At 42.7% G+C, this 26,575-nt stretch overlaps 1 protein-coding gene across 2 annotated transcripts in view; it reads right to left on the minus strand.

Moving 5' to 3' along the window:
* Positions 1 to 25,919, minus strand: part of LOC126248807 (mothers against decapentaplegic homolog 3-like) — a 227,432-nt gene extending 201,513 nt beyond the window's left edge. Inside the window, exon 1 of one of the 2 annotated variants that reach the window (XM_049950209.1) lies at positions 25,267 to 25,919. In XM_049950209.1, the coding sequence (XP_049806166.1) occupies positions 25,267 to 25,463 (197 nt within the window). In that variant the 5' untranslated portion in view covers positions 25,464 to 25,919. The remainder of the gene's footprint in view (positions 1 to 25,266) is intronic. The other variant, XM_049950208.1, reaches the window with a different exon arrangement.
* Between the last annotated feature and the right edge of the window lie 656 nt (positions 25,920 to 26,575).

The raw sequence follows: 26,575 nt of genomic DNA on the forward strand, positions 1-26,575 counted from the left end.
CCCTTGGGGAGAGGGTGGGCCAACCGCGCCCGGTACCCGCGAAGATGTCTCGACAGCAGGGACAGTGGGTGAAGCATGTAACACCTGGGGTATACCATGCGACACAGCAGACTCCCCACTGCCGCTACACTCCGAGGCAGCAGACTGAAGACAGCTGACTGCGACCATCAACACGTTCAATGGTTTGGTATTTCCTGAGAAAATTGTTATCGATACAAGTGGAGAGAGAAACAAGATGGTCACCTGCGGAACAATGCTTTCAGAAACCGCATTGGACAGGTGTTAAAAGGTTTCGAGACTCCAACCACCAGCCTAAACGGCAATTTACCATACGCTCCAAAACCTTACATACTCTACTCGTATGAGAGATGGGGCGATAGCTAGAGGGAAGATGTTTGTCCTTTCCAGGTTTCGGAAAAGGAATGATGATAGCTTTCCGCAACATTCTGTGAAAGGCACTGTCAGTCCAAATTCGATTATAAAGGCGAAGGACGGTCCTGGGGCGGAAGAGCATGAGGAAGAGAATTGTTGGAGTTCCCGCATAGAGAAAACGGTATTACAGCTTTCACGATTTTGAGAGGAGAAAGCAAGAGGTCCCACTTCCGCTGTTCGTTTCTTCGGGAGAAAAGCTGGCGGGTCATTTGACGAGCTCGAAATCTCAGCAAAGTGTTGACACTATGAGTTAGAAATTGTGATTGGGACTATTAAAGTATCTTGCGCGACAGTTAGCCCAGAGATCAGGGAGAAACTACACATGCTGAATAACCGTCAAATTCGACTCCAAATTACAGATGAGGGAGTGAAGGTGTTAAAGGAGCTGGTAAAGAAATCCCAGTTTGCCTTCTTGCTACTGCAGCTGATGCGACGGAATTGTGCACGTAACTGCTTATAGCGGATACAGTTACCCAACTCAAGATGCTGGCGGAAAATGCGAAGAACACGTCTTCATTCAAGTATTGCGTCATGGCATGCCTTGTTCCACCAAGGAACTGGGGGGCGCCAGGGCGAAGGGAAGGTACAAGGTATTGGATGTTCTGCAAATGTAAGAATAACTTCCATAACATGAGTGACCTGATTGTCGATGCTAAGACATTGACAGTCATCGAATTTTGCTAGAGAGGAGATAAATGGATGGCTGTCCAATCAGCTTGGGAAAACTTCCAGCATCTTGGATGCATATATAGCAGTTGTGGCTGTAATCTAAGGACATATGGAAAATGGTCACTTGAGAGTGTATCAGCAAGAGCGAACCATTCAAAGCGCCAAGATAGGTGAACAGTACCAACCGAAAGGTCCAAATGAGAGAAGGTTGACATGGAGACAGACAAAAAAGTAGGTTCCCCAGTGCTGAGGCAAACAAGATCCACTTGGAAGAGGTCAATCAAGAGGGAGCCTCGCGGACAAGGACGTGGAGATCCCCAAAGCAGATGTTAGGCATCCAAGTCCCCAACCAGCAAATAGGGAGGGTGGGAGATGACCAAGGAGATGAGGGAGATCGGCTCTTGCCATTGGTGTGAATGATGGAATGTAGGTTCCCCAGTGTTGAGGCAAACAAGATCCACTTGGAAGAGGTCAATCAAGAGGGAGCCTCGCGGACAAGGACGTGGAGATCCCCAAAGCAGATGTTAGGCATCCAAGTCCCCAACCAGCAAATATGGAGGGTGGGAGCTGACCAAGGAGATGAGGGAGATCGGCTCTTGCCATTGGTGTGAATGATGGAATGTATACGGTACAGAGACAAAAGGTGTAGCCAGAAAGGGAGAGACAATGACAGCTTGGAAGGAACTGTTTACGGGGATTAGGTGACAATGGATAGTACAGGGAGAAGAATTATAAGTCCCCCCCCCCCCCCCCATGTGCCGGAGTGCCATAAACAGAGGGGAGATCAAACCAGGCCAAATGGAAATGAGGGAAGACAAAGCGATCATGGGGATGTAGCTTTGTTTCCTGAAGAAAGAAGATGAGCATGGAGTAGGATCGTAAGAGGATTGACAATTCATTCCAACTGGAGCGAATTCCCCAGATATTCCAATGGACAACTGACATAGGGTGGACAGAAAAGGGAAAAGCTCACCATGGTTGCTGTCAATTCAACGACCGCTGAGAGCCGGCGGCTGATGGCATGGAACGGCATTCAGTCAAAGGCAGAAGATCCTGATCCATAGAATGTTCGGGGGCAGCTCCTGCACCAATGATTGGCCAGTTGATCGGCTGCCAGCGGTGCGTCTTGGTGACACTGAAGACAGCCGAGAGCGGCTGACACTGGGTGGTACTGTAGATGAGACATGCCATGGCAGAGAGGGAGAGGAACTTTGTTTCTTATGCACCTCCTTGGAAGCACGACGTTGAGAAGAGGGAGGAGTCGATGGTTGTGAGGTCAGGGTACATAAAAAATCTTTGCGAGTAGGCTCTTTTTTGGAACTCCAGGCATCTTATTTTGGGGCCCGTGATTTAGCAGGAGCCAATGAAGATTGAGCCTTCGAGTGAGCGGGTGATAGTGTGGAGGTTGAATGGGCGAGCTTTGGGATGGCTGATGTGACGACCATGGTGTTGACGGTGAGATCGCAAGTCTGCGTGGCTACCTCCATAGTAGGCCGAGGAGAGGCAAGGACAGTGCTATATTTACCTGCTGGGAGCACAGAGGGCTTTCTACTGGCAAGCAGCGAAGGTAGACACCTTTGCCTTCACTCGGATTTCCTGAATAATTTTTTCATCTTTGAAAATAGGGCAATCACTAGAGGAAGCAGCATAGTCGCCCACACAGTTGATGCAACGAGGGGATGGAGGTGGACAATCACCCTCACGGGAATCCCTGCCACATGTAAAGCATTTGTCCATATTGGAACACGACTGCCTGGTATCATTAAACCGTGACACTGACAGCAACGTTTAGGGTTTGGGATGTAAGGGTGAACTGAAATGATCTAATATCCCGCTAATGTTTGATGGAAGTTGAACTCTGTCAAACTTCAAGAAGAGAGTAGGGGTCAGTACCTAGTTCTTGTCAACCCTTTTCAGGACTTGATATACAGGCATTACGCCCTGGTCAGACAGGTAATTTTGAATATCCTCATTGGATAATCCATCAAGTGATAGTGTATAAAGCACCCCCCATGATGAAGTTGAAGTACAGTGCACTTCCACCCGGACAGGGAAGGTGTTTAGTAGTGTAGTTCAAAGCAATTTATGTGCCTGGAGGGCACTGACTGTTTCTAACAACAAGGTACAATTTCATAACCAGGAACAAGACTTTACAGGACCTGCAATTATGTCGACACTTTTCTGAATAATGAAAGGGTTGACTGTGGAGAAGTCTTGACCTTCATCAGACTGAGAAACAACTAAGCAACTTTGGCAATGATGGAAAAATTGTCCATGGCTGAGACTCATCTGGCTTTCTCTTGTGGGCAGAAGTTGTAGAAGTATCCCACATGATTACCGGCATCTCCGATGGTGCGCTCCTTCCTAGTGGGGGCCCTCTCTATGGGTACTCCTGCCACAGGTATTGTCCACACCTCAGGTCACACATCCTGAGAAATGGACAGAGGGACCAATCTGTAAGTTCAGAAGGTACCATCTCGGGTAATCACCCCTCCCTGGGCCTGGCCTTTACCAGGAGTACATACATGTCTCACTTGTCTACCCGGAGCTGGTAATTACTCGTTACCCTGTCACTGGCTACACGTGGGAACGCTTGGGTCCACCTTCAGGCATGCACAGGGAGGAAAGAAAGAGAAAGGGAGGAACAAAGAAAAGGAAACAAGAGGAAAGGTCTCAAGAGAAGGACAAAGTGAGGACAGACTTTCCAGCATAGAGAGCAAAGAAGAGAAACTACATATACAGTCACAATCATAGGTTGGTTGGTTGGTTTGTTTGTTTGTTTAAAGGAGGGGGGAGGGAGGAAGGGACCAAACTGCGAGGTCACTGGTCCTTTGTTCCTAGTAAAATAATTGCACAAGGCAAAGAAGAAAAGAAAGGAGACGTACAACACAATAACAGGAGAATGGAAGAACCAGAAGAATGACAGGAGGACAACCAATGCTACTATGGACGAAACAGGAAAAGAAAACCACAGAGAGAAGCAAGAAACAGGTAGAAAGGATAAAAACATGAGAGCAGATGACCGTGGCTGGCCGACCACGAGAATAAAAAGGAAAAGCCAGCCACTCTGCGACACATTAAAACATCCAACCTAAAAGCATTAGAGTGGAGAACACAAAGGGACAAAGGACATGTGCGAAAACATAGAATGATAAAACCCACCATCACATATAAAACATAAAACTTAATTAGCCAATGAGGTGTTGTCAGCTAAAATTTATGGCAACGCGTCCATTAACTGAAGAGTCCGTCACAGGGCAGCCAAAGGAGGACAGCTCAGCAAGATATGGACCACTGTCGGCCAGGCACCGCACCGACACTGAGGTGGGTCAGCATGACGCAGGAGGTAGGCGTGTGTCACCCAAGCATGGCCAATGAGGAGCCGACAGAGAACCACAGAATCCCTAAGAGAGGCACACGTTGAGGTCTTCCACACATTCTTAGTCTCCTTAATGGCACACAGTTTGTTGTGCGTATTGAGGTTATGCCATTCTGTCTCCCAAAGCCGCAAAACCTTGCGGCATAGCACTGAACGCAGGTCAGTTGCAGAGAAGCTAATCTCCATAAGCGGTTTCCGTGTAGCCTGTCAGCAAGTTTCTTGTCTGGGATTCCAACGGGACCTGGGGTCCAGACAAACACCATTGAACGACTGGACCATTCCGGGGCATAGATGGACTCCTGGATGGTCGCTACCAAAGTGTGATGAGGGTAGCACTGGTTGACAGCTTGTAGGCTGCTCAAGGAGTCAGTACACAGAAGAAACTACTCCCCAGGGCATGAACGGATGTGCTCAAGAGCACGAGATATAAGCACCAGCTCAGCAGTGAAAACACTGCAGCCGTCGAGCAAGGAATGCTGTTCAATATGTCCACCATGGACATACACGAAGCCAACATGATCATCAGACATCGAGCCATAGGTGTAAACCACTTCATGGCCTCGGTACATGTCAAGAATCAAGAGGAAGTGGAAGCGGAGAGCTGCGGGGTTAACTGAGTCCTTAGGGCCATGTGAAAGGTCCAGGGGAAGCTGCGGCCTAGGTGCACACCATGGAGGTGTATGTGAATGGACCTCAAGTATACGTGGTAAAGGCAAAAACTCTAGTTTGGAAAGAAGGGATCGGACACAAACTGCAATTGGAAGCCCTGACCTGGGCCGCCGATGCGGGAGATGAACCGTCGTGGGTGAGAAAAGGAGACGGTAATTCGGATGCGCAGGAGAACTATGAACATGTGCAATGTAACTGGCCAGCAGTTGTGCATGCCTAACCTGCAATGGAGGGACTCCTGCCACCACCAGGACGCTGGTCACCTGACTCTTCCTAAAAGCTCCTGTCACTAGGCGAACGCCACAGTGGTGCACTGGGTCGAGTAAATGCAATGCTGAGGGCACCATCGAACCATAAACCACACTCCCATAGTCAAGGCAGCATTGAACAAGGGCTCTGTAGAGCTGCACCAGTGTAGAGCGATCTGCAGCCACACTGGTGTTGCTCAGGCAGTGGAGGGCATTGACGTGCTGCCAGCACTTCCACTTAAGTTGGTGAAGATGAGGAAGCCAAGTCAATCAGGTGTTGAAAAGCAGTCCTAAGAATCGATATGTCTCCACTACAGTGAGTGGATCGTCATTAAGGTAAAGTTCTGGTTCTGGATAAACGGTGCGATGCCGACACAAATGCATGACACAAAACTTCGCGGCTGAAAACTGGAAACCATGGGCTAGAGCCCATGACTGCGCCTTTTAGATCGCTCCCTGTAGGCACTGCTCAGCAACACCAGTACTGGTCGAGCAGTACAAAATGCAGAAGTCATCTGCATATGGAGAAGGGGAGACGGATGGCCCTACAGCTGCTGCTAGACCATTAATGGCCACTAAAAATAGAGATATACTCGATACAGAGCCCTGTGGGACCCCATTCTCCTGTATATGGGGGGAACTATGGGAGGCACCAACTTAGACATGGAAAGTACGAAGCCACAGGAAATTTTGGACAAAAATCAGGAGCGGGCCTCAGAGTCGCCACTTGTATAATGTGGCAAGGATATGATGTTGCCAGGTCGTGTCATACGCTTTTCGTAAATCAAAACAGACGGTAACCAGGTGATGGTGTCTGGAAAAGGCTGTTCGGATGGCAGACTCGGGGAACACAAGATTATCAGTGGTAGAGCGATCCTGGCGGAAGCCGCCCTGACATGGAGCCAGTAGGCCATGTGACTCGAGGACCAAACCCAACCACCAACACACCATACGTTCCAGCAGCTTACAAAGAATGTTGGTGAGACTGATGGGACGATAGCTATCCACATCAAGCAGGTTTTTACCGGGTTGATGGTGCTCTCCTGCCATTGCGACGGAAAGACACCATCGCACCAGATGCGGTTGACAACGACAAGGAGATGTTGCTTGTAGGCAGATGAGAGATATTTAATCATCTGACAATGGATCCGATCTTGTCCAAGATCTGTCTCACGACAATGTGCAGGGGTACTGAGGAGCTCCCACTCTGTAAATGGGGCATTATAGGATTCACTGTGGAGTGTAGTGAGTGAGAGGACTTTCCCTTCCAGCCGCTGTTTGAGAGTGCGATGTCGAGGCTCGAGTAGTAGTAGTAGTAGTAGTAGTAGAGGGGTGTTTTGGGCGCCCGACAGCAAGGTCTTCAGCACCCGTTCAGTAACTGAGTGAGACGGTTGTCAAGAAGAAAACTCAGAACATTTATATAAAACAGAACACGGGGAACACTCATTGAAAAATATGTGCTCACCCACACCGAAGCGTGGCATGAAGCAGGGCGTCAGCAGTAAAACATGGACAACACAGGAAGAAAATGAGAGAGGGAGCTAAAACAATGTAGCAGATGGAAGTGGCTGGCTGACCGCAAGGAAAAAAAGGGAGGAGTCAGCCACTCTGCAATACACTAAAACCTCCAGCCTAAAAGTTTAGGCCAGAGTCCAGACACATCACAAAACTTAAAAACCCTAGACACACACGCCTCATCATTTGCTAAAACACAAGGCAGATCCCCATCAACTTGTGCTTCTGCCCTTGCGTCACGGTATAAAATGCAGTCTGTTAAAATATGCCGGACAGAGATGCGCACACCACAAGCATCACAAAACGGAGGATCCTCCCGCCGTAATAAATAGCTATGCGTCAGAGGACAGTGCTCGATCTGAAGACGTGTGAGGGCCACCTCTTCCCGCCTGAGCAACCGGCAGGACGAGGCTCGAGCATAGTGGTCAGCAAAGTGCTTGGCAACTGCGATTGTGTCTGTAGAAAACATGCCATTTGTGTTAACACCAGGAACACCTGTTGGGTCTGGTACCCAAAAACACATTTTATCCTTGCCCAGACTTGGGAAGGTGACATATGGCACCCAATGGTCAAGACGTATCTCTCCCAACACTACTGCTTCCGTCGTTTGACAAGTTGGCGAACACGGGCACAGAGCCGCTTAAAGACTATGAGGTGCTCCAGGGACAGGTGCTGCTTATGCTGCTGTAGAGCTCACTTATGCTGCTGTAGAGCTCGTCAATGCTCCTTAATTGCCTAAGCGACTTCCAGCGACCACAAAGGGACTGCCTAACGCCGGGAGCACCCTAAAGAGCAAGGGATCGCATTTTCTGTCACAGAAAGGATTGTTGTAGTCACCTGCTCAACCATCACATCAATGTGCCCTTGTGGGGGAGATTCAACAGCGACAGCAGAGGTGAAAGTTTCCCAGTCCGCCTTGTTTAAAGCCCATCTGGGCAGGCGTCTGTGTGCCTGATGCCGGGGCAGTGACAGGAAGATTGGGATATGGTCACCACCACACAGGTCGTCATGTGCTCTCCAGTGGATAGATGGGACAAGTTCTGGGCTGCAAATTGCTAAATCAATGGCCGAGTAACTTCCATGAGCCACACTGAAATGTGTTGCGGCCCCAGTATTTAAGAAGCAGAGGTCGACCTGAGACAGTAAAGTTTCGACATCTCTGCCTCGGCCAGTAAGCACGGTGCCACCCCACAAAGTCTATATCCATTGTGTCCGAGGGTCTGGCAAGATTTAGGTCCTCAGTGGACGCCAGAATCTCCACCTCATTCCCAGACGCAGAGGTTGTAGGTAGCAGTGGTGTGGGTGCCACTGCAATTCCCTTGGCCTTGGGGATCTTCTTTTTGGATTTCTCTCGCTGCTCCTTGGGTTTCCCTGGCTGGGAGGACTTCACTGATTCAGTCTCCGGGACTGAGGATGAGAGTGAAGCCATACAACCAGCTGCTTTTGGGCTCTTCAGCGCCTGGCGGGTGTCATCTTTCCCACTAGCAGAAACCTTGGAAGGGAGGGACCCAAGGCACCCCTTCCTAGCGAGAGGAGCCAAAGAAGAGTTACACTCTCCGGCTCAGAAGTGGGGACTGATATCCCTAATGGTTGGGGCGGTGTTGCTCCAGAACTAGGTGGTGCAGGAGTAACAGGGAGGGAAGTGCCCCCTACCATCAAGGGGGAAGGTGTAGTCTTCTGGTTCTGAGAGGCGACAGGAGTGCAAGGAACTGATGGGGCTACAATTGTTCTCGAGCGGTGGCATAAGAGAAGGTCAAAGCCACAGGATGTAGGTGCTAAAATTTCCTCTTAGCTCAGTGTAGGTCAGTTGGTTCAAGTTCTTTCTGGAGAATCCTGCAGTCTGGCGAGCAAGGTGAACAATGCTCTCCGCAGCTGACACAGGTGGGAGGTGGGGCACATGCAGTATTGGGATGTGATAGACGTCTACAATCTCGACATGTGACGCTGGGAGTACAGCGGGAAGACATATGGCCAAACTTCCAGCACTTAAAGCACCGCACTGGGGGAGGGATATATGGATTGACATAACAGCAGTAGACCATGAACTTGACCTTCGGGCAATGTGTCACCCTCGAAGGCCAAGATGAAGGTACCGGTGGCAACCTGATTATCCCTTTGAACCCGATGGGCATGCTGCACGAAATGAACACCTCGCCGCTCGAAATTGGTGCGCAGCTCGTCAGACTGCAAAAGAAGGTCCCAGTGAAACATAATATCAAGGACCATATTTAAGCTCTTATGCGGCGGCATGATGGTAACAGAAACATTCCCCAACTTGTCACAAGTGAGTAATGCCCGTGACTGAGCAGAGGAAGCTGTTTTTATCAAGACTGACCCAGAGCGCATTTTGGACAAGCACTCCATCTCCCCTAACTTGTCCTCCAAATGCTCCACAAAAAGTTTATGCTTTGTGGGCATGAAAGATTTCCATCAACTCTCATACATACGAGGTACCAGGGTGAATAAGCTTCACTGCCATCCTTAGCCTGGCGTTGCTCCCATGGTGTGGCTAAGGAGGGGAACGATTTGGGATCATATTTCTTAGCACTGAAGTTAGATTTTGCCCGCTTAGAGACTGCTGGTGGCAGACCACCAGCAAGAGATGACGTACTACGCTTTATAGCGTGTCATCCATCCTGATGCCAGCCACTCTGGCCAGGGGCCCTCCAACAGGCACCACTCAGCCTCAGCAAAGGCTACCTGGCAGGATGGCCATTGCCGGGAGTCCCAATGCCCCAGGGCGATGGGCATCTACTCCATGGCATACCTGGGGAGTTAATGACGCAGGCATCAGCAGAGCGATCCCTGCGATGTCAGGGGGCTACAACGAACAGGGTACATGGCAGCCCCACCGCAACGGACTGGCTACCATGCTGAATGTGAGGTGCTAGGAAGTCCATGGTCATCGTCGGCGCAGAAAGCGACACTGCATAGTGCATGGTGGAAAACGCACACAGGAAGGTGTCCTCGCCCAAGAGATGGAGAATGAGTGGGACTGCAATGCGACGAAGAAAAAGTGGGCTAAAGATCTCAATGCACAATGGACTGATGCACGATGTAAGGCAACCTTCCCCAGTTGGCTTGCTCTTCGGGAAAATTTAGAAAGGTGGAGGTCAAACCCAACACGGGACCATCACATAAAGGCCAAAACGTGCGAGACTCCTTTAAGTCGCCTCTTATGACAGGCAGGAATACCTCGGGCCATTTGTAACACACGGACCTGCAAGGGGGGAGGGGTGGGGGGGGAGGAGGGGGGGAGGAGGGGAGGGCAGGGGGAGGGATAGGGAGGGATGTGAAAAGGAAGGCATGCAGCCTGGAAAGGAAAGAGAGCTGCACTAGTTCAGGGTCCTGTGCTCATCACACACATATCCACAAAAGAGTTGTGGACCCCTGGGAGGGATCTATTTGATGCATACATTAATAAGTTTTTCATTTTATTTATTTATATTCTTTTTTATTTCAGAAAAATGTATAATTTCCATTACGGCAGAGAGAAGCTCAGACCCTAATGTTTGTGGCCAGATGAATACGATACAGGAGAACAACTTCTCAACTGCGATAATAACATTAGTGACTGTGATAGTGAAAATCTAGTATTAGAAAATCATAGCTCTCAGACAAAACAGGGGTAAGTGAATGATAAGAGAAAGGTGAGGATATTGATTTAAAGGAATTCATAGAAATTGCAGGAACCACTAATTGGAGTAAAAAAATCTGATAATGCGATCACATAATATAATAAGTTACTTACCAAGACTCAAAGACAAAGGTAATGATGTTAAAACAAAAATAACACACACTGTGACTATTTGTTGATGATGGAATAATCAATATTCAGAAAATGAAGAATAATTTCTCCAGACACACAAATGCTAATCTGACACTTGAAATTGAAATTATCGCCCAGATTCAATTCATTTTTCTTACCGGTTCTTGCTGTTCTAGCAGTACAAGTGCTAAAACGTATGATTTATAAAGAATTTTCAGCACAATTTCACACTAAGCGAATGCCTCACAGTTGATGAACAATGCTTTCTTTTAGGGAGAAGTGTTCCTTCTGGCAGCTTGTTTCAAGCAAACCTCTTGGTAAGGTATTCGCAGTTATACACTGTAAAACAATTAAATAACAGAATAAATAATAATAATAGAAAAACAATTAAAATTGCTCAAAAGAGTAAAGGCCGCTGAGCCTGAGGGGATACCACCTGCCGCCCCCCCCCCCCCCCTCTTGCAGCGGTGTACTGCAGGTCTCTAGAAGAGTGTAGCGTTCCAAAGGATTGGAAAAGGGCACAGGTAATCCCCATTTTCAAGAAGGGACGCAGAACTATAGACCTATATCTCTAACGTCTATCAGTTGTAGAATTTTGGAACACGTATTATGTTCGAGTATAATGACTTTTCTGGAGACTAGAAATCTACTCTGTAGGAATCAGCATGGGTTTCAAAAAAGACGATCGTGTGAAACCCTGCTTGCGCTATTCGTCCACAAGACTCAGAGGGCCATAGACAGGGGTTCCCAGGTAGATGCAGTGTTTCTTGACTTCAGCAAGGCATTCGATACAGTTCCCCACAGTCATATAATGAAAAAAGTAAGAGCATATGGACTATCAGACCAATTGTGTGATTGGATTGAAGAGTTCCTAGATAACAGAACGCAGCATGTCATTCTCAATGGAGAGAAGTCTTCCGAAGTAAGAGTGTTGTAGGACTGTTGCTATTCACAATATACATAAATGACCTTGTGGATGACATTGGAAGTTCACTGAGGCTTTTTGCAGATGATGCTGTAGTATATCGAGAGGTTGTAACAATGGAAAATTGTACCGAAATGCAGGAGGATCTGCAATGAATTGACGCATGGTGCAGGGAGTGGCAATTGAATCTCAATGTAGACAAGTGTAATGTGCTGCAAATAATAGAAAGAAATATCCTTTATCATTTAGCTACAATATAGCAGGTCAGCAACTGGAAGCAGTTAATTCCATAAATTATCTGGGAATAGGCATTAGCAGTGATTTAAATTGGAATGACCATATAAAGTTGATCGTCGGTAAAGCAGATGCCAGACTGAGATTCATTGGAAGAATCCTCAGGAAATGCAATCCGAAAACAAAGGAAGTAGGTTACAGTACTCTTGTTCGCCCACTGCTTGAATACTGCTCAGCGGTGTGGGATCCGTACCAGATAGGGTTGATAGAAGAGATAGAGAAGATCCAACGGAGAACAGCGCGCTTCGTTACAGGATGATTTAGTAATCGCGAAAGCGTTACGGAGATGATAGATAAACTCCAGTGGAAGACTCTGCAGGAGAGACGCTCAGTAGCTCGGTACGGGCTTTTGTTTCGAGAACATACCTTCACCGACGAGTCCAGCAGTATATTGCTCCCTCCTACGTATATCTCGCGAAGAGACCATGAGGATAAAATCAGAGAGATTAGAGCCCACACAGAGGCATACCAACAATCTTTCTTTCCACGAACAATACGAGACTGGAATAGAAGGGAGAACCGATAGAGGTACTCAAAGTACCCTCCGCCACACACAGTCAGGTGGCTTGCGGAGTTTGAATGTAGATGTAAAATGACGTACACAATCAATTTTGAGTGTATTGTGGAAAACAGGAATCGGGGTGTAATTTAGTCAGCAATGCCGCAAAAGATGATGTCCTTCACCCTGAAAAATCAATTTGTGGCTCTAATAGGAATATTACTAGTAATAACTGGTTTTCCAGCATTCTTCGGGTGAAAGCATTATTTGAAAAAATATATATAGGGTAAAGCAAAATTTGTGAACTCAGGCTTCGCAGTGCGACTCCTCACATGCCAGCGATAAAAAAATCTCGCTCACAAAATTTCGTCTGGCAGGTACATCTGGCAGAAAAAGGACAAAGAGTGGCAATCTGGCAACACTATAATCACATGTAGGGTAACTACCTCTGCCCACAGATGTTAGTACTGCTGTACAGTTGGTGCAGTGGATAGAGTTTTAGATTAGCATGCTGGAAGTCGTTGGTTCGATCCTGGGTTGAGGCATATGTTTTTTGTTTGGTAAATGTAGTCCAGATGGTACGGTATCTGGCATCTTGATCATCAACAGTGATTGCAGTGGGTCCTCTAGAAAACATTTTCACTTCCTACAATTGTAGAAATGGAAGATTGGTCAGCTTTGAAAGAAGCCCTTTCCACGTCGTGGGCATGAACTTATCCACAACACTTCATCTACTATGTAGATGCGAAACCTGTTTTCTTTGTATCCTCCTTCAATTGTCCCATAGATTAGTACCAACTATTATTATTCTTGCCTCATTCAGGTCCATTATGTTTTGCTAAGGCCTTACGTTACCAGTGGGACTTGCAACATGCTTTGCGAATAATGTACAAACTCTGTTACTATTTGTGTGTGTTATCACCATGGTCCCTCTAATTATGCCTTTCAGCACTGAGTCAGGTAACTGCATGTTGTTTAGTATGTATCTCAATGGATTATTATTACTGTTTTTATTATTCTATTGATGGGATTGTGGAAACATGCTGTCTGTTACCATTAGGGAAACAGTGTACTTCGAAACCAAACATTTCACACTTAGCGGTGTCGGGATGGATCATTCAGAACAATATCTGTCAGAGGGGTAAAGCGCATTAGGTGGAACAGCACAGAGAACTGACGGCGTGTTTATACTGTATTCGCTGTGCACCAGACAGGGACTAGTTGCGAGCAGAGTAACACGTTCATGACAGAATCCAATGGTTCCAACAACAGGAAGCCAACGGTGACTACGTGAACACCGTAATTTGGTCGGATGAAGCATTCACTCACGAGGGTGTCTCCAATATGCACAATGCCCACCACTGGTGTGTCGTTAACTCAAACAACGTCACCTGCGACCGTGAATATCACGTTCGCTTTGCTATCAACGTCTGGGCCGTAATATTTTGCGACTGGTGTTAGGGCCCCTACATGTTGCCTGACAGGTTGACTGCACAAAGATATCCTGCATTTTTCTAAAACTATCTGCCCAATGCGCTGGAATATATTCCACTACACATTCGGCAGAGGACACAGTTCCAACACTATTGTGCACCTCTGCACTCTGTAATTAATGTGTGACAGTATTTGGACACAACATTTCCAGGGAAATTGCTTGGGCATGGAGGTCCAGTTGCATGGCTACCGTGTTCATCTGACCTAAATCCCCTGGATTTCTTCCCGTGGGGACACCTGAAGGAGCACATGTACTCTACTCTGCCGACGACTGTGGAGGAATTGGTAGCGCATGTTTGTGCTGCTCTTGTTACTTTGCAGCTTTGCTGCAAAAGGTCTAGAGCTGTATGATCTGGCGGATTGTGCAATGTTTGAACGTGCTGGGAGGTCGCTTTGAGCTTCTGTTGTTCTGAGGACAACGTATTCTGTTGTGAAGGTCATACTGTCATTAAAATGGGACATTATTATTGTCACTCATTGCTAATGTGCGACATCTGAGCACTCACATTACATGTAGTATAAATCACAAGTAGATGGTGTGTTATTGTACTGTGCTGTCTGTCTTTAGCATCTCGAAATTGATATTATTTTTGTAGTTATCCTGTCCTATGACAGGTCATTTGTTTCAACTGTCTATTTCTTATTTGTCTAACCAAGTATTTGTTATGTTCAGCATTACAAAATGTTGTAAATGAAGGATACATGTTACCTAAGAAACATTGTATATTACAGTATGAAATGTCAGAATGAAATCAGCAAATTAAAAAATGCAGTGTAACCCGGGATCGAACCCTAGACCTCCTGCATGCCAACCTAAAACTTTATCCACTGTGCCAATTGTACAGCATAACTAATTCCTGCTGACAGAGGTAGTTACCATACATGTGGGTACAGTGTTGCCAGATTGCCACTCTTTAACGCACTTTTTTCTGCCAGATGTACTACCCACACAAAATTTTGAGAGAGAAATTTTGTTATTGCTAAATAAATAAATGTCATGTGACTAGGGCCTCCCATCGGGTAGACCGTTTGCCGGAAGCAAATATTTCAATTTGACGCCACTTCGGCTACTTGCGCATCGATGGGGATGAAATGATGATGATGATTAGGACAACACAATAGCCAGTCCCTAAGTGGAGAAAATCTCCAACTCAGCCAGGAATCGACCCTGGGCCATTAGGATTGACATCCTGTCGCGCTGTCCACTCAGCTACCGGGGGCGGACTTTTTATTGCTGGTATGGGAGGAGTCGTGCTGCGAAGTCCGAGTGCGCGAATTTCGCTTCACCCTGTGTATAAGAGGGAGCTGCCAAAAGATTTCCTCCAAAATAAAAACAAAACTACTGAACACTTCAGTTTTTGGTCTTCAAAAAAAGTAAGGCTCTGTAAACCCAAAAGACGAACAAATCCTTTCAGCTTCATTTTCGCATGCGGGAATAGTGCAGAGTTACAGGGACCAAGTTCTTGACTGTAAGGAGGGTGTTCAAGAAGTTTCATTCCTCTACCCTACAAATATTTGGTGTACACTTTGGTGTGGTGAGCTGAAGTGTCATCACGATGAAGGAACCAAGGGTCCATTCTTGACTTCAGTCGCAGGTTCTTCAAAGATTGGATTACTTTGGGCAGGCACTGCTCAGTGTACTACTCAGCTGTGGCTGTGTTCTGTGTGTCCAAAACAACATGTTCCTTAATTCCATTCAATTTGGGGAAAAAAAAGTTATCATTTTCTTCTTTAATGATCAGGATTTTCTGACAGTTAATGGCTGTGTTGTCACCTTCAAAGACCCAAGCTTTTTGAGTCTTAGTCGGCACATCATAATAGTACAGCCAAGTCTCGTCACCTGTCATGATGTTATACACATACTGAAGAGTGTCCTCTAGAAAACTTCTTTAACATCCCTCGGCACCAAGTCACATGTCAGCACCCAGAGACAACAAAGTTTCTTTACTTGCAAATGACCACACAGAATAGAACAAATTGCTAGTGCATTTAGTCCTAAGTTATTCTCTACCTGCTTATAGGTCACTTGCCTGTGTTCATCTAGCATTTTCCTCACAGCATCAACATATTCCTCTGTAACTGATGATTGTGGCCTTCCTGTCCTTTCGGCATCCTCCAGAGTGAAAGTTCCTCTTTGGAATTCTGTGAACCACATGAATATAGTTGTACAATGTGGACACACATCACCGAGTGCAAGTGTCATTTCTTCAAAGCACTGGTCTACGTTCAGACCGTGCACAAAGTTGTACCGCTAAACTGCCCAAATCTCACTTCGTGACGACGATGCCATAAAAAGCACTTCATACTAACCGCATACTAACCCTACTAGTGAATATCAGTAAACTCTTCCGGGCTAAGTTGCCGTGGTCAATATGTAGAAATTCTTCTCCCTGACGTTTCGTTCTCAACTACGGAGAACATCTTCCGAGGTGAGTCGACGACTGGCTGCTAGGAGCTGGGGCCGCCGCTTATATAGAGATAAAGACGCCGGCCGTGAAAGCCTACATGGAATGATCCTACTAGTGAATGACTGCACTTATAGACTTGGCACAGCAGCTACAATGCAAGTATGAAATATTCTCAGAGCACAACAGCAATTAGCTTCCTGCGACTTACAATTGCATCATATTGCAAAACTTTCGTAGTACCCTTTGTATTTATGGGAATTGTATATACACCCTGATCTCCTCCTCCCCCTCCCCCCTCCCTCTCACTGTCCATCTCCTCCTCTTCCCCCCTTTCACCATCCATCTCCTCACATCTCTCTCTCTCTCTCTCTCTCTCTCTCTCTCTCTCTCTCTCTCTGAGCTAGAGCCTTGTTTACTGTTACTGCACGTGAAACCTTGATTGGGAAATAATGAACTCACTTAAAATGAATGGGTAAATTGGTAGGGATTATTAACCCTCCAGTGGTCGTGCCTAAAAAAGTTACATGATAGGTCATGTCCTTGACAATAGTCATCCATTGAGTTCTTCCAATGTTATATGACTACAATCTATTATCTTTATATTGTTGTACTACTGCCATAATATGTAATTTAAAAAAAGCGAATTATATCTTAAAATGCTTCACTGTTAAACAAATATTAATCTTAGTTTGTATAAAAATGAGTACAGATATGAAATATAAAATATTAGTAAAACATAAATTTGATGATATACCAGTTGAATTTTACAAAATTAATAAATGAAAATACAATCTTTTGAAACAGTCATTCCACACATCTAAACAATGATCTTAGCATATCCACTTGAGACAGTTTGAGCAAGACCTCCTTGTATTTTTGCTTTTCATTTGGCCACAGAACTGGCATCTTCCCCTAGAACCTACAGGCCAGTGTTCAGTTTGACTGAATTTTGGTACATCTGTCTCGAGTAAAAGGGTACTTCTTTTCCCAATTTCAACTGTGACCTTAAAATGTTTGATGTGCCTTTGAATCTAGGATGAAACCAGCTCTCATCGAAATGATTGTGTAAAATTATCTCGTTTGAATGTTTTATAGCCACTATTCATTAAGTATATGCACAATGCATCTTATCCCCGACAAGTTCAGAAGATCAAAGAAAATAACGGCATACCATCTCCTTGCATTCCTCACCAAAGAATAGAGTACACAGAGCTGTTCCACTACATCATCACCAACTTTTGTCTGATTGTAAAAAGAGGCTATTTTGGGTTTCTTTATATCTCCAGTAGATGCATCAATTGAATCATCCTTGACCATTGAAGATATCAAAATCACAGATTTGTCCTTTCAAACAATGGAAAATCCAGGATGGAAGGTAACAGTATTGTGAAAAGGAAAGTTGCCACTCACCAAATAGCGGAGATGCTGAGACGCAAAAAAAAAAAAAAAAACAGACTGTCACAAATATAGCTTTCAGTGGTTTCAGACGATGGAGAGGTGTATTCAATGTGGCAGTACTTACTTCGAAAAAATTAAATACATAAAGTTGTATTGCAAAACCTCCGTGATACCCTTTGTATTTAGTAATCATGATGCATTGCTGGGTTCATTACTACAAAGTACTGTTCTAATCTCCTGTCTTGTTGACTGGTTGAGAGACCTATCTTGAGGCTGAAAAGATATAGGCTGAAAAGATATATTTGGGGAAGTTCTCTTATTAAGTCTGCACTACGTAGCCAGGTACAAGTACCATAAGCACATGTGGAGATGTACAATGAGAAGGTGAAGGGAACTATAGTGCCATCTTAGATAAAAGCAACATAAGTGAACAATATGTAGAGACTTCTGTGTTCCATCATGTTCTATGTAGCATATATGCATTAATGTAACAAAAATGGCTGTCAAAACACTACAACATTTTCCATTTACAAAACAACAGAAATATAACATAATTTAACACAACAGTTGCAGATAATACAGTGTACGTAGAACAAATTCTATGTTATTATGTTGGCGGAGGAAGATATGTGTATACCACTAAAATTCCACACATTACAAATGCTCAGGACATACACGATGCAAGAGTCTACATAATTCGAAGAGAATGTCAAAAAATTTATTTATTAACACAAGGCACAGATATCTGTTAAGTGAAAAAAAATATGGAGAGGTTATATAATATTAATTTACAGTACTGATCTAATCTTCAGTCGTATCGTAAAAAAAGTAAAACCATTGAGGGACCTATTCTGAACTTAAGAAGATCCCATCTGAGAAAGTTGTTTTCTGAAGTATGCTCTTTGTAGCTTGATGTCTATGTTAATAACTTGTAATCGAAGTATAATAATATGTGGCCCATTCTCCGTACGATAATATTCACTTTTATTATTACAATGTCTGTTCTTTCAGACATGCACACACATTGGTGGCTATCTGCAGCTGTAGTAATATTATGGAATTTAGCTGCAACTGCAAATAATTTTGACATCACCTGTATCAGGCATGCAGATAATTCCTTTTGGTGATACACAAAAAATTGTGCTGGCACAAATGTTCATGTCCAAGGAATGATTTCCACACTTAATACAGCTGATTATATATATACACCATTTCATTGTGCAGTATAACAGAGTGAATAGTACAAAATTTCTTCCCAATTGTGAATATTTTTGATATCAGCTGTATTAAGTGTTGGAAATCATTCCTTGGACATGAACATTTGTGCCAGCACAATTATATATATATATATATATATATATATATATATATATATATATATATATATATATATATATATATATATATATATATATATATATATATATATACGCTGCTGACAAATGATCAGGGAAGTGACTCAATAATTGTAGTTACAATTGTAGTGTTCAATTTTATCTTGCCATTTGGAATTGTAAACGTGACTATGACAAAGCATTTCACTCTATTAACTGATGTAGACACTGGTTTCTATTACATGGCATGCACTCTTACAACTATTTTGGAACAAGTAATTTTATCTGTTCTTCATTTTATGAACACTGGTCTGTAGCCTTCTGCATAACTATGTTTCATTCAGTTGGTATATTAGTTCTGTCAATATTACAAGTTCCAGTTTACTGTAATGTAATCACGTATCTTGACACACTGCTGACAAATGATCAAGGAAGTGAATATTGTATTCAAATGTTCTACTTTTTTATTTTATACTTTCTGACACATTCCACACCCACAAGAATGATCTCATTTTTGGGTCCACAGAATGAGAACTGAATATAATCTAATTTCTCTTCAGATCTGAAGATGGGCCTACAACTGGCTGAAACCAGTAATCTATCCTTACTTGTGATCCTGGAAAAGAAAAAGTTTTCCAAAACAAGACCACAACACTTTACTTAAGAACTTACTTGTCAAAGAATTTTACAAATTTGAGACTTAATGTACCATAATTAACAGAAACACTGCTACTCTATTAAAAACAAGTTTATTTTCTTAATATGTTATTCAGCTGTTTTTCAAGTAATGTAACCACTTCCCGCCTCCAAAGCTGACGTCGCGAATGCACACTCGTGCTGTGGCACTCGACTCTGATGTACGCCAGTGAGAATCCTAGTGGTGGAAATTTTCACTGCCAGTGTTTGGCCAGCAATGGAGGAGGGCCAGTGCGTAAAGTTCTCAACAAAAATTCTCTGTGTCACTGTCCAGGATATCATCTACATCGACATCTACATCTACATACACACTCCACAATCCGCTGTCACGTGCATGGCAGAAGGTATTTTGTACCACCACCAGTCATTTCCTTTCCTGTTCCACTCGCAAATGGAGGGAAGGAAAAACCACTGTCTACAGGGGGTTACAAAAAGGTACGGCCAAACTTTCAGGAAACATTCCTCACACACAAAGAAAGAAAATATGTTATGTGGACATGTGTCCAGAAACGCTTACTTTCCATGTTAGAGCTCATTTTATTACTTCTCTTCAAATCACATTAACCATGGAATGGAAACACACAGCAACAGAACGTACCAGCGTGACTTCAAACGCTTTGTTACAGGAAATGTTCAAAATGTCCTCCGTTAGCGAGGATACATGCATCCACCCTCTGTCACATGGAATCCCTGATGCGCTGATGCAGCCCTGGAGAATGGCGTATTGTATCACAGCCGTCCACAATACGAGCAGGAAGAGTCTCTAGATTTGGTACCGGGGTTGCGTAGACAAGAGCTTTCAAATGCCCCCATAAATGAAAGTCACGAGGGTTGAGGTCAGGAGAGCGTGGAGGCCATAGAATTGGTCCGCCTCTACCAATCCATCGGTCACCGAATCTGTTGTTGAGAAGCGTACGAACACTTCGACTGAAATGTGCAGGAGATCCATCGTGCATGAACCACATGTTGTGTCATACTTGTAAAGGCACATGTTCTAGCAGCACAGGTAGAGTATCTCGTATGAAGTCATGATAACGTGCTCCATTGAGCGTAGGTGGAAGAAACTAAAATGAGCTCTAACATGGAAATTAAGCATTTCCGGACACATGTCCACATAACGTATTTTCTTTATTTGTGTGTGAGGAATGTTTCCTGAAAGTTTGGCCGTACCTTTTTGTAACACCCTGTAAGTGCCTCCATACGAGCGCTAATTTCTCTTACATTTGCGGTCTTTACATTGGTGGCAGTAGAAACGTTATGCAGTCAGCTTCAATGTCAGTTATCTAAATTTTCTGAATAGTGCCTCATAACACAAGCATCATTGTCCCTCATTACATGTGATTTTACGAAGCACTGATCGGATCTACAAGTAACAAATCTAGCAGCACCCCTCTGAATTGCTTTAATGCCTTCCTTTAATGTGACCTGGTGTGGATTCCGCACACTAGAGCAGTACCCGAGAATGGGTAGCACTAGCGTTCTATACGTGGTCCTTATGTAGATGAGCTGCACTTTCCTACAATTCTCTCAATAAACTGAAGTCAACCATTCACCTTCCCTACAACTGTCCTGGTATGCCCATTCCCTTTCCTATGCCCAGATATTTAATTGACATGAGTGTGTCATGCAGCACACAGAATTTATTTGTATTAACATACATTTCCCTACATTTAGAGCACAATGCCATTGTTCACTGCTAGTAGTGTGGACTTAAACAAGATGTATTTTCTAAGGTTAGGTTGAATTTGGTGTGAACCATTTTAAACCTGATCAGTTATTGTCTTTGGCAGAATGTTGTTGTTGTTATAGTCTTCAGTCCTAAGACTGTTCTGATGTGGCTCTCCACATCATTAATCTCTCCTGTGCAAGTCTCTTCATTCCGTGCATCTGCTGCAGCGTACATCGATTTGCAACTGCTTGCTGTATTCAAGCTTCGGACTCCATCTACATTTTAACTCCATCCTGTCTTCTAGTGACAAACTGGTGACCCCTTTATGCCTCAGGATGTTCTATGAATAATCCCCTTCCTTCAGTCAAGCTGTGGCATAAATTTCTTTTCTTTCCAAGTTGATTCAATATGTTCTCATTAGTTATCCAGTCTTGCAGTAGAAAAGAAACATAAAACAAACACCGCATGTTGTTGTTGTTTTGGCAGTGGTGGTCATACAGATACAACGATCATAATTGTTGGAGAACACAGTTTCTTTGACAACATCCTGACAAAGATCAAAAGGTTATAGTTGGTAGCTTGAATTTTTATCATAATTTGATGTGGCAAGGAAATGGAGGCCATTTTACATATACATCACTGTTTTCACTTCTATTTCTACATTCTCATTTACCTCTGTTAGGGAATTGAAAATTGACGATCTGCTCGTACCTGACAAGAATTCAAAGAAGGGGTTATCAGCAGCTGTGGTTTTTGTAAACAATCATTGTAATGTAGCATGAATATTCTATGGAGGAAACAGAAAAATCTGATTGCAGAGTGAACAGTGTCACAGATCTCATGATTTACAATTCAGCATGGAACTGATACAGAACTCCAGGAAAAGACAGGTGCAGATAAAAAGTATGTTTCCTTACGTTTGACTATGGCTGACCCTATCGATTGCTCTAGATCTATCCTAATATAGAAACACTGAAGTTCAAAATAGGTACAAGGATCTAACCTTTGAAGGATCATTCCAATTTAGAGGCACAAAAATTCAATAGACAAGGCACTGTGTGAAACTCCTAACACAGAGACCATAATGTTACAATTCCTGTGTAAAATCACGATCGAACTAATATGCAACATAAGTTTAGTTTCATATCACTCGCTAACCGTCACACTGTGCAGACAATACCACAATTGACAGAATCTTGCATAGTTTATGACATAGCTCAATAGACACATCAGGCTTTTAAAAACAGTTAATTGTGATTTTTTTATTAATTTTATTAGAGCCAATCCACAAGTAATGAACATGATTGGCAACACCCAAAGAGAGAAGAAATTCTCGTTAATGGTATTGTTTGACAAGGTTGTCCACCTCATAGCAAATATGGTGTGCCCAGTCTGTGATAAGCTATTGTTGATTTTCTAGGAATACAGATCTCAGTCACTTACAATTAAACAAAGAGAACATTCTTATTTATAAACATATATTAATACAGCAGTCTACTTTTCAAACAGTTTTAAAAATTCCCCAAGCATTCCTATATGCAGTTGTCTCAACTTGTCTCACCAACTTAACTTGTTTCACCATTCGTCATTTAGAGTTCCTACAGAAAAACTTCAATTGTCACTTTTATAACACAAGAAGCAAAAGTTAGTTATAGAGCTTCCCACTCAATAACAAAATTATCAGAAAAAAAAACCAAGCAGATATCAAATCATATAACTATATCCAAAAAGACCCGATTTCCATTAGATCAACGAAAGAAATTAATGTTACATCGAAAAATACTTTATTTATACCATTTCTTGCTAGGCCCCAGATTTTTCAATAGACTTCTGAAAGCTGTTCATTCTGTTCCCTACAGTACATTTAAAATTATTTTTGCAGTGGTTTACGAAAAAAGCATACTACTCGCTAAAAGTGTAGGAGAAATCACATTTAAGTGACAAAGTTCTGACTATTTACTGTTGTAGTAAGTTGTAATAAATGGTTGGTTAAAAAGTTTATGCATACATAATTGTCACATTACCAGTAGTAATGTGTCACTGATGTCAATATTATGAAATTTTACATGCCTTATGTCTCTTAGCATAAACTCTATAAAGAATTTCTAGAAACAAAGTTCCAACGCTTTAAATTCATATAATTTGTTTGTGTATATGTACCTTAAGCATAGCTATTTAGGGTCTGCATGCTGTAGCCCACAAACCAGAATTCATATGACTACAAACATTTTAATTTTTTAGATATTACAAACTTTGTTATGTTTGTTCATTTTGTAAATAGTTGATCTCTCCCTCATATTTATGTTTATTTTGCAATGACACATCCTACACATCCCATACAAACTGTACAAAAATGTACTGATATACTCAATAGGATGAATAAATAATCAATCAATTCAAAAACTTCACACTGAAATTGACATTTATGAGCAATAATGGGACTCTTTACTGGACCAATTTATTTTAGTCTTACACTTTGTAATGTCTTCCAGGTTACAGGATCACATTTACGGAAAACATCAAAGCCACAAATGCCCCCTTTTATAAAATAAATTGCAACATCTCTCAGCTTTTAAACAACAAATAATATGAAATTCACTAACACTAAACACTTAGAAATAAATAGAGAAATATAGCAGCATGCCAGTATAACAAGAGTTGTGATGCATAACACTTGTATGCAAAAACTCAATTCTGGTTTATGAATTTATGGAACCTTTGTTGCATCTGTACTATAAACACTTCATTACGATGCACAAGACACAAAGGTCCTACACTATTATACAGTAGATATTCCTTCATCCTTCCAAACATGGAAAATCTGTCTTAATGAAGATATTGTTTAAGCTTAAACAAACAATTTTTGTTGTGTTACCACAGTTTTGGTTATTTGTTTGATTTTAAGAAGCACAATGATAAGAGAATAAATTTCTTATTGATCACTATATCCCTTTCCGATATCAATGCAGTACATGTAGGTGACACAATTAATGTATAAAGCATGAATATTTCTTTTTGGAGCCTCTCTAAACACAGTGTTTAATGTAATCAATGAAACATGCTATCTTCCATTTCAAAATAACACAACATATGATCAGTTTTTAGTATCTCATACTAGATTTTTAAACCAAAATTCAAAACCTTCATTAGTACATTATGCTTACCTAATTTCTAGCATACATCCCATGACACTTCCCTCGTGGTAATTACAATCCGTTTGTGACAATTGTACATGTGTTTGAATGATACAATAGACAGTTTACTCAAATACATACACATTATACTATCTTTATGGATGGCATGCTCTTCTGTTCTTTACTTGGATCTATTAATATACAAGGATATTTTCGGTAGTAGAGTTATTGAGTACAATTGTCAAAGAACATTTTAGAGAGATCTGTTACAGCATGATAATATAGTGCACAAGTTCCAAGTAGTAACAATAATATAAACTGTATTGTGTTCAACTGCAAAATAAAATGAATAATTTATTTTTTTTCTTTTACAATGCCGTCCAAACATCGAGTTTTATGAGCGTAAGGGTGGAGAGGGCTTACAGCATCCAGTGAATTTTGTAAATACACTTCACAGTCCACAAATAACAAGAACCTTTAAAGTAGTCTGAGGGGCAGATAGCTTAGAGATTTACTATCTACAAGCGATCAAGTAGTACCTTCAAAGAGACGACGAAGGAGTTAAAAAGTCACGTTTTACTTCAGAAAGATTGTTTGGCATTTATAAACAAATTATGAGAAAAGTACCGAAAACAGAAAATTTCTCAATTGCGACACGATTGCTGAAGACTTCACAAGTTATATGTTGTTTGTAAGTCATATTCTGTAACTGAAACTTTCTCGGCTATACTTACCTAGGGATGGTGATGCATCTGGTATTGATGTCTTGTGTTGTAATTGCTTTCTCGAGTTCTTCCAATCCTCCTGTCTTTTTCAGTTTCTTCACTAAACTTTTCACTGCTTTCTCGCTCCACTTATCCTCGCCTTCCCCTTTCTTCCACCCTAATAATCTTTTCACAATTGGAGGTGTAAACGGGAGCATAGACGTCATAGTCACACTCGGTCCTGGTGTCGGAATTCCAAACTTGTGTTTCTAATCAACACCGCGGAACAAATGTCATCAGGCATATCCTGCATTCACGTTATTTTATGAAACATTTTTGCATAAAATAAATGCATTACTGTGACACAAACTAAATTCGACAAGTGGTTTATTTATAGTGCGTAAGAGATACAACAAAAACGAATTGTGAACGCGACCGTAGAAAAAAAAGAAGAAAAAAAACAACAGTCTTTCGCAGCACTGGTTCTTTTTCCAGCAACACGCATCTACCCTCTCAACACACGAAAATATACACTACAGCCTACACCTTCTGCCTTAGCTTACTAACAGACGATTGGCAGCAAAACATACAGCCAACATTGACAAACTGAAATTGGCCCTAATTGTTTTTGCATAAACACGAACTTTCACTGTGACAAACAGCACGGTACTTTGGTTATATGATCCATATTTAAAAATACATTGTGATTAAAGTTCCTCGTAAAGAAAGAAGTTTTCACATACAGATGTAGAAATGCGTTATGGGTCATGTTATGCACCTTGAGAGACGTATGACAAATCATTGTTGCCTCGCTTTGTGGTTATCGCGATCCATTGACTACGAAAACAGGATCCACTTAATGGCTATGAAACGTTATCAAAAATATACGGTTGAATGTTGTGAATAATTCTTCACTGAACTGGTCCAAAACTGGTTAACTCTCGGAGCAGTATCCGCAAAGGATAGTTTAAGTACACAACTGTAGCTTCGGCTACACCCTAAGTAAAGGATATGAATACTAAGATCTATCTGTGTTTTAGTCTTATTCTCTTATGTGCATACGCAGGCAGGTGTAGAGGACTTCTGATGCCGACGGGGAAAAAAATATCCTCCCCCACACCACCATCCGACTAGAAATACACGTATTTCTTAAAGTCTGCCTAACATTCGGACATACTTTTTGTTTGTGCAATACTTAACCACCACTACCATTAACTATAAAGTTAGATTATGAGGATTAGGAGAAACCTCTACTACAATCAAAAGAAGACTGTGATCATCTGTTCTTCTTTCATATAAACATACAGTCAGTGAGAAATAAACTGTATGAACTTGAACT

Source organism: Schistocerca nitens, chromosome 3, assembly GCF_023898315.1.
Source record: "Schistocerca nitens isolate TAMUIC-IGC-003100 chromosome 3, iqSchNite1.1, whole genome shotgun sequence".
Taxonomy (NCBI): Eukaryota; Metazoa; Arthropoda; class Insecta; order Orthoptera; family Acrididae; genus Schistocerca; species Schistocerca nitens.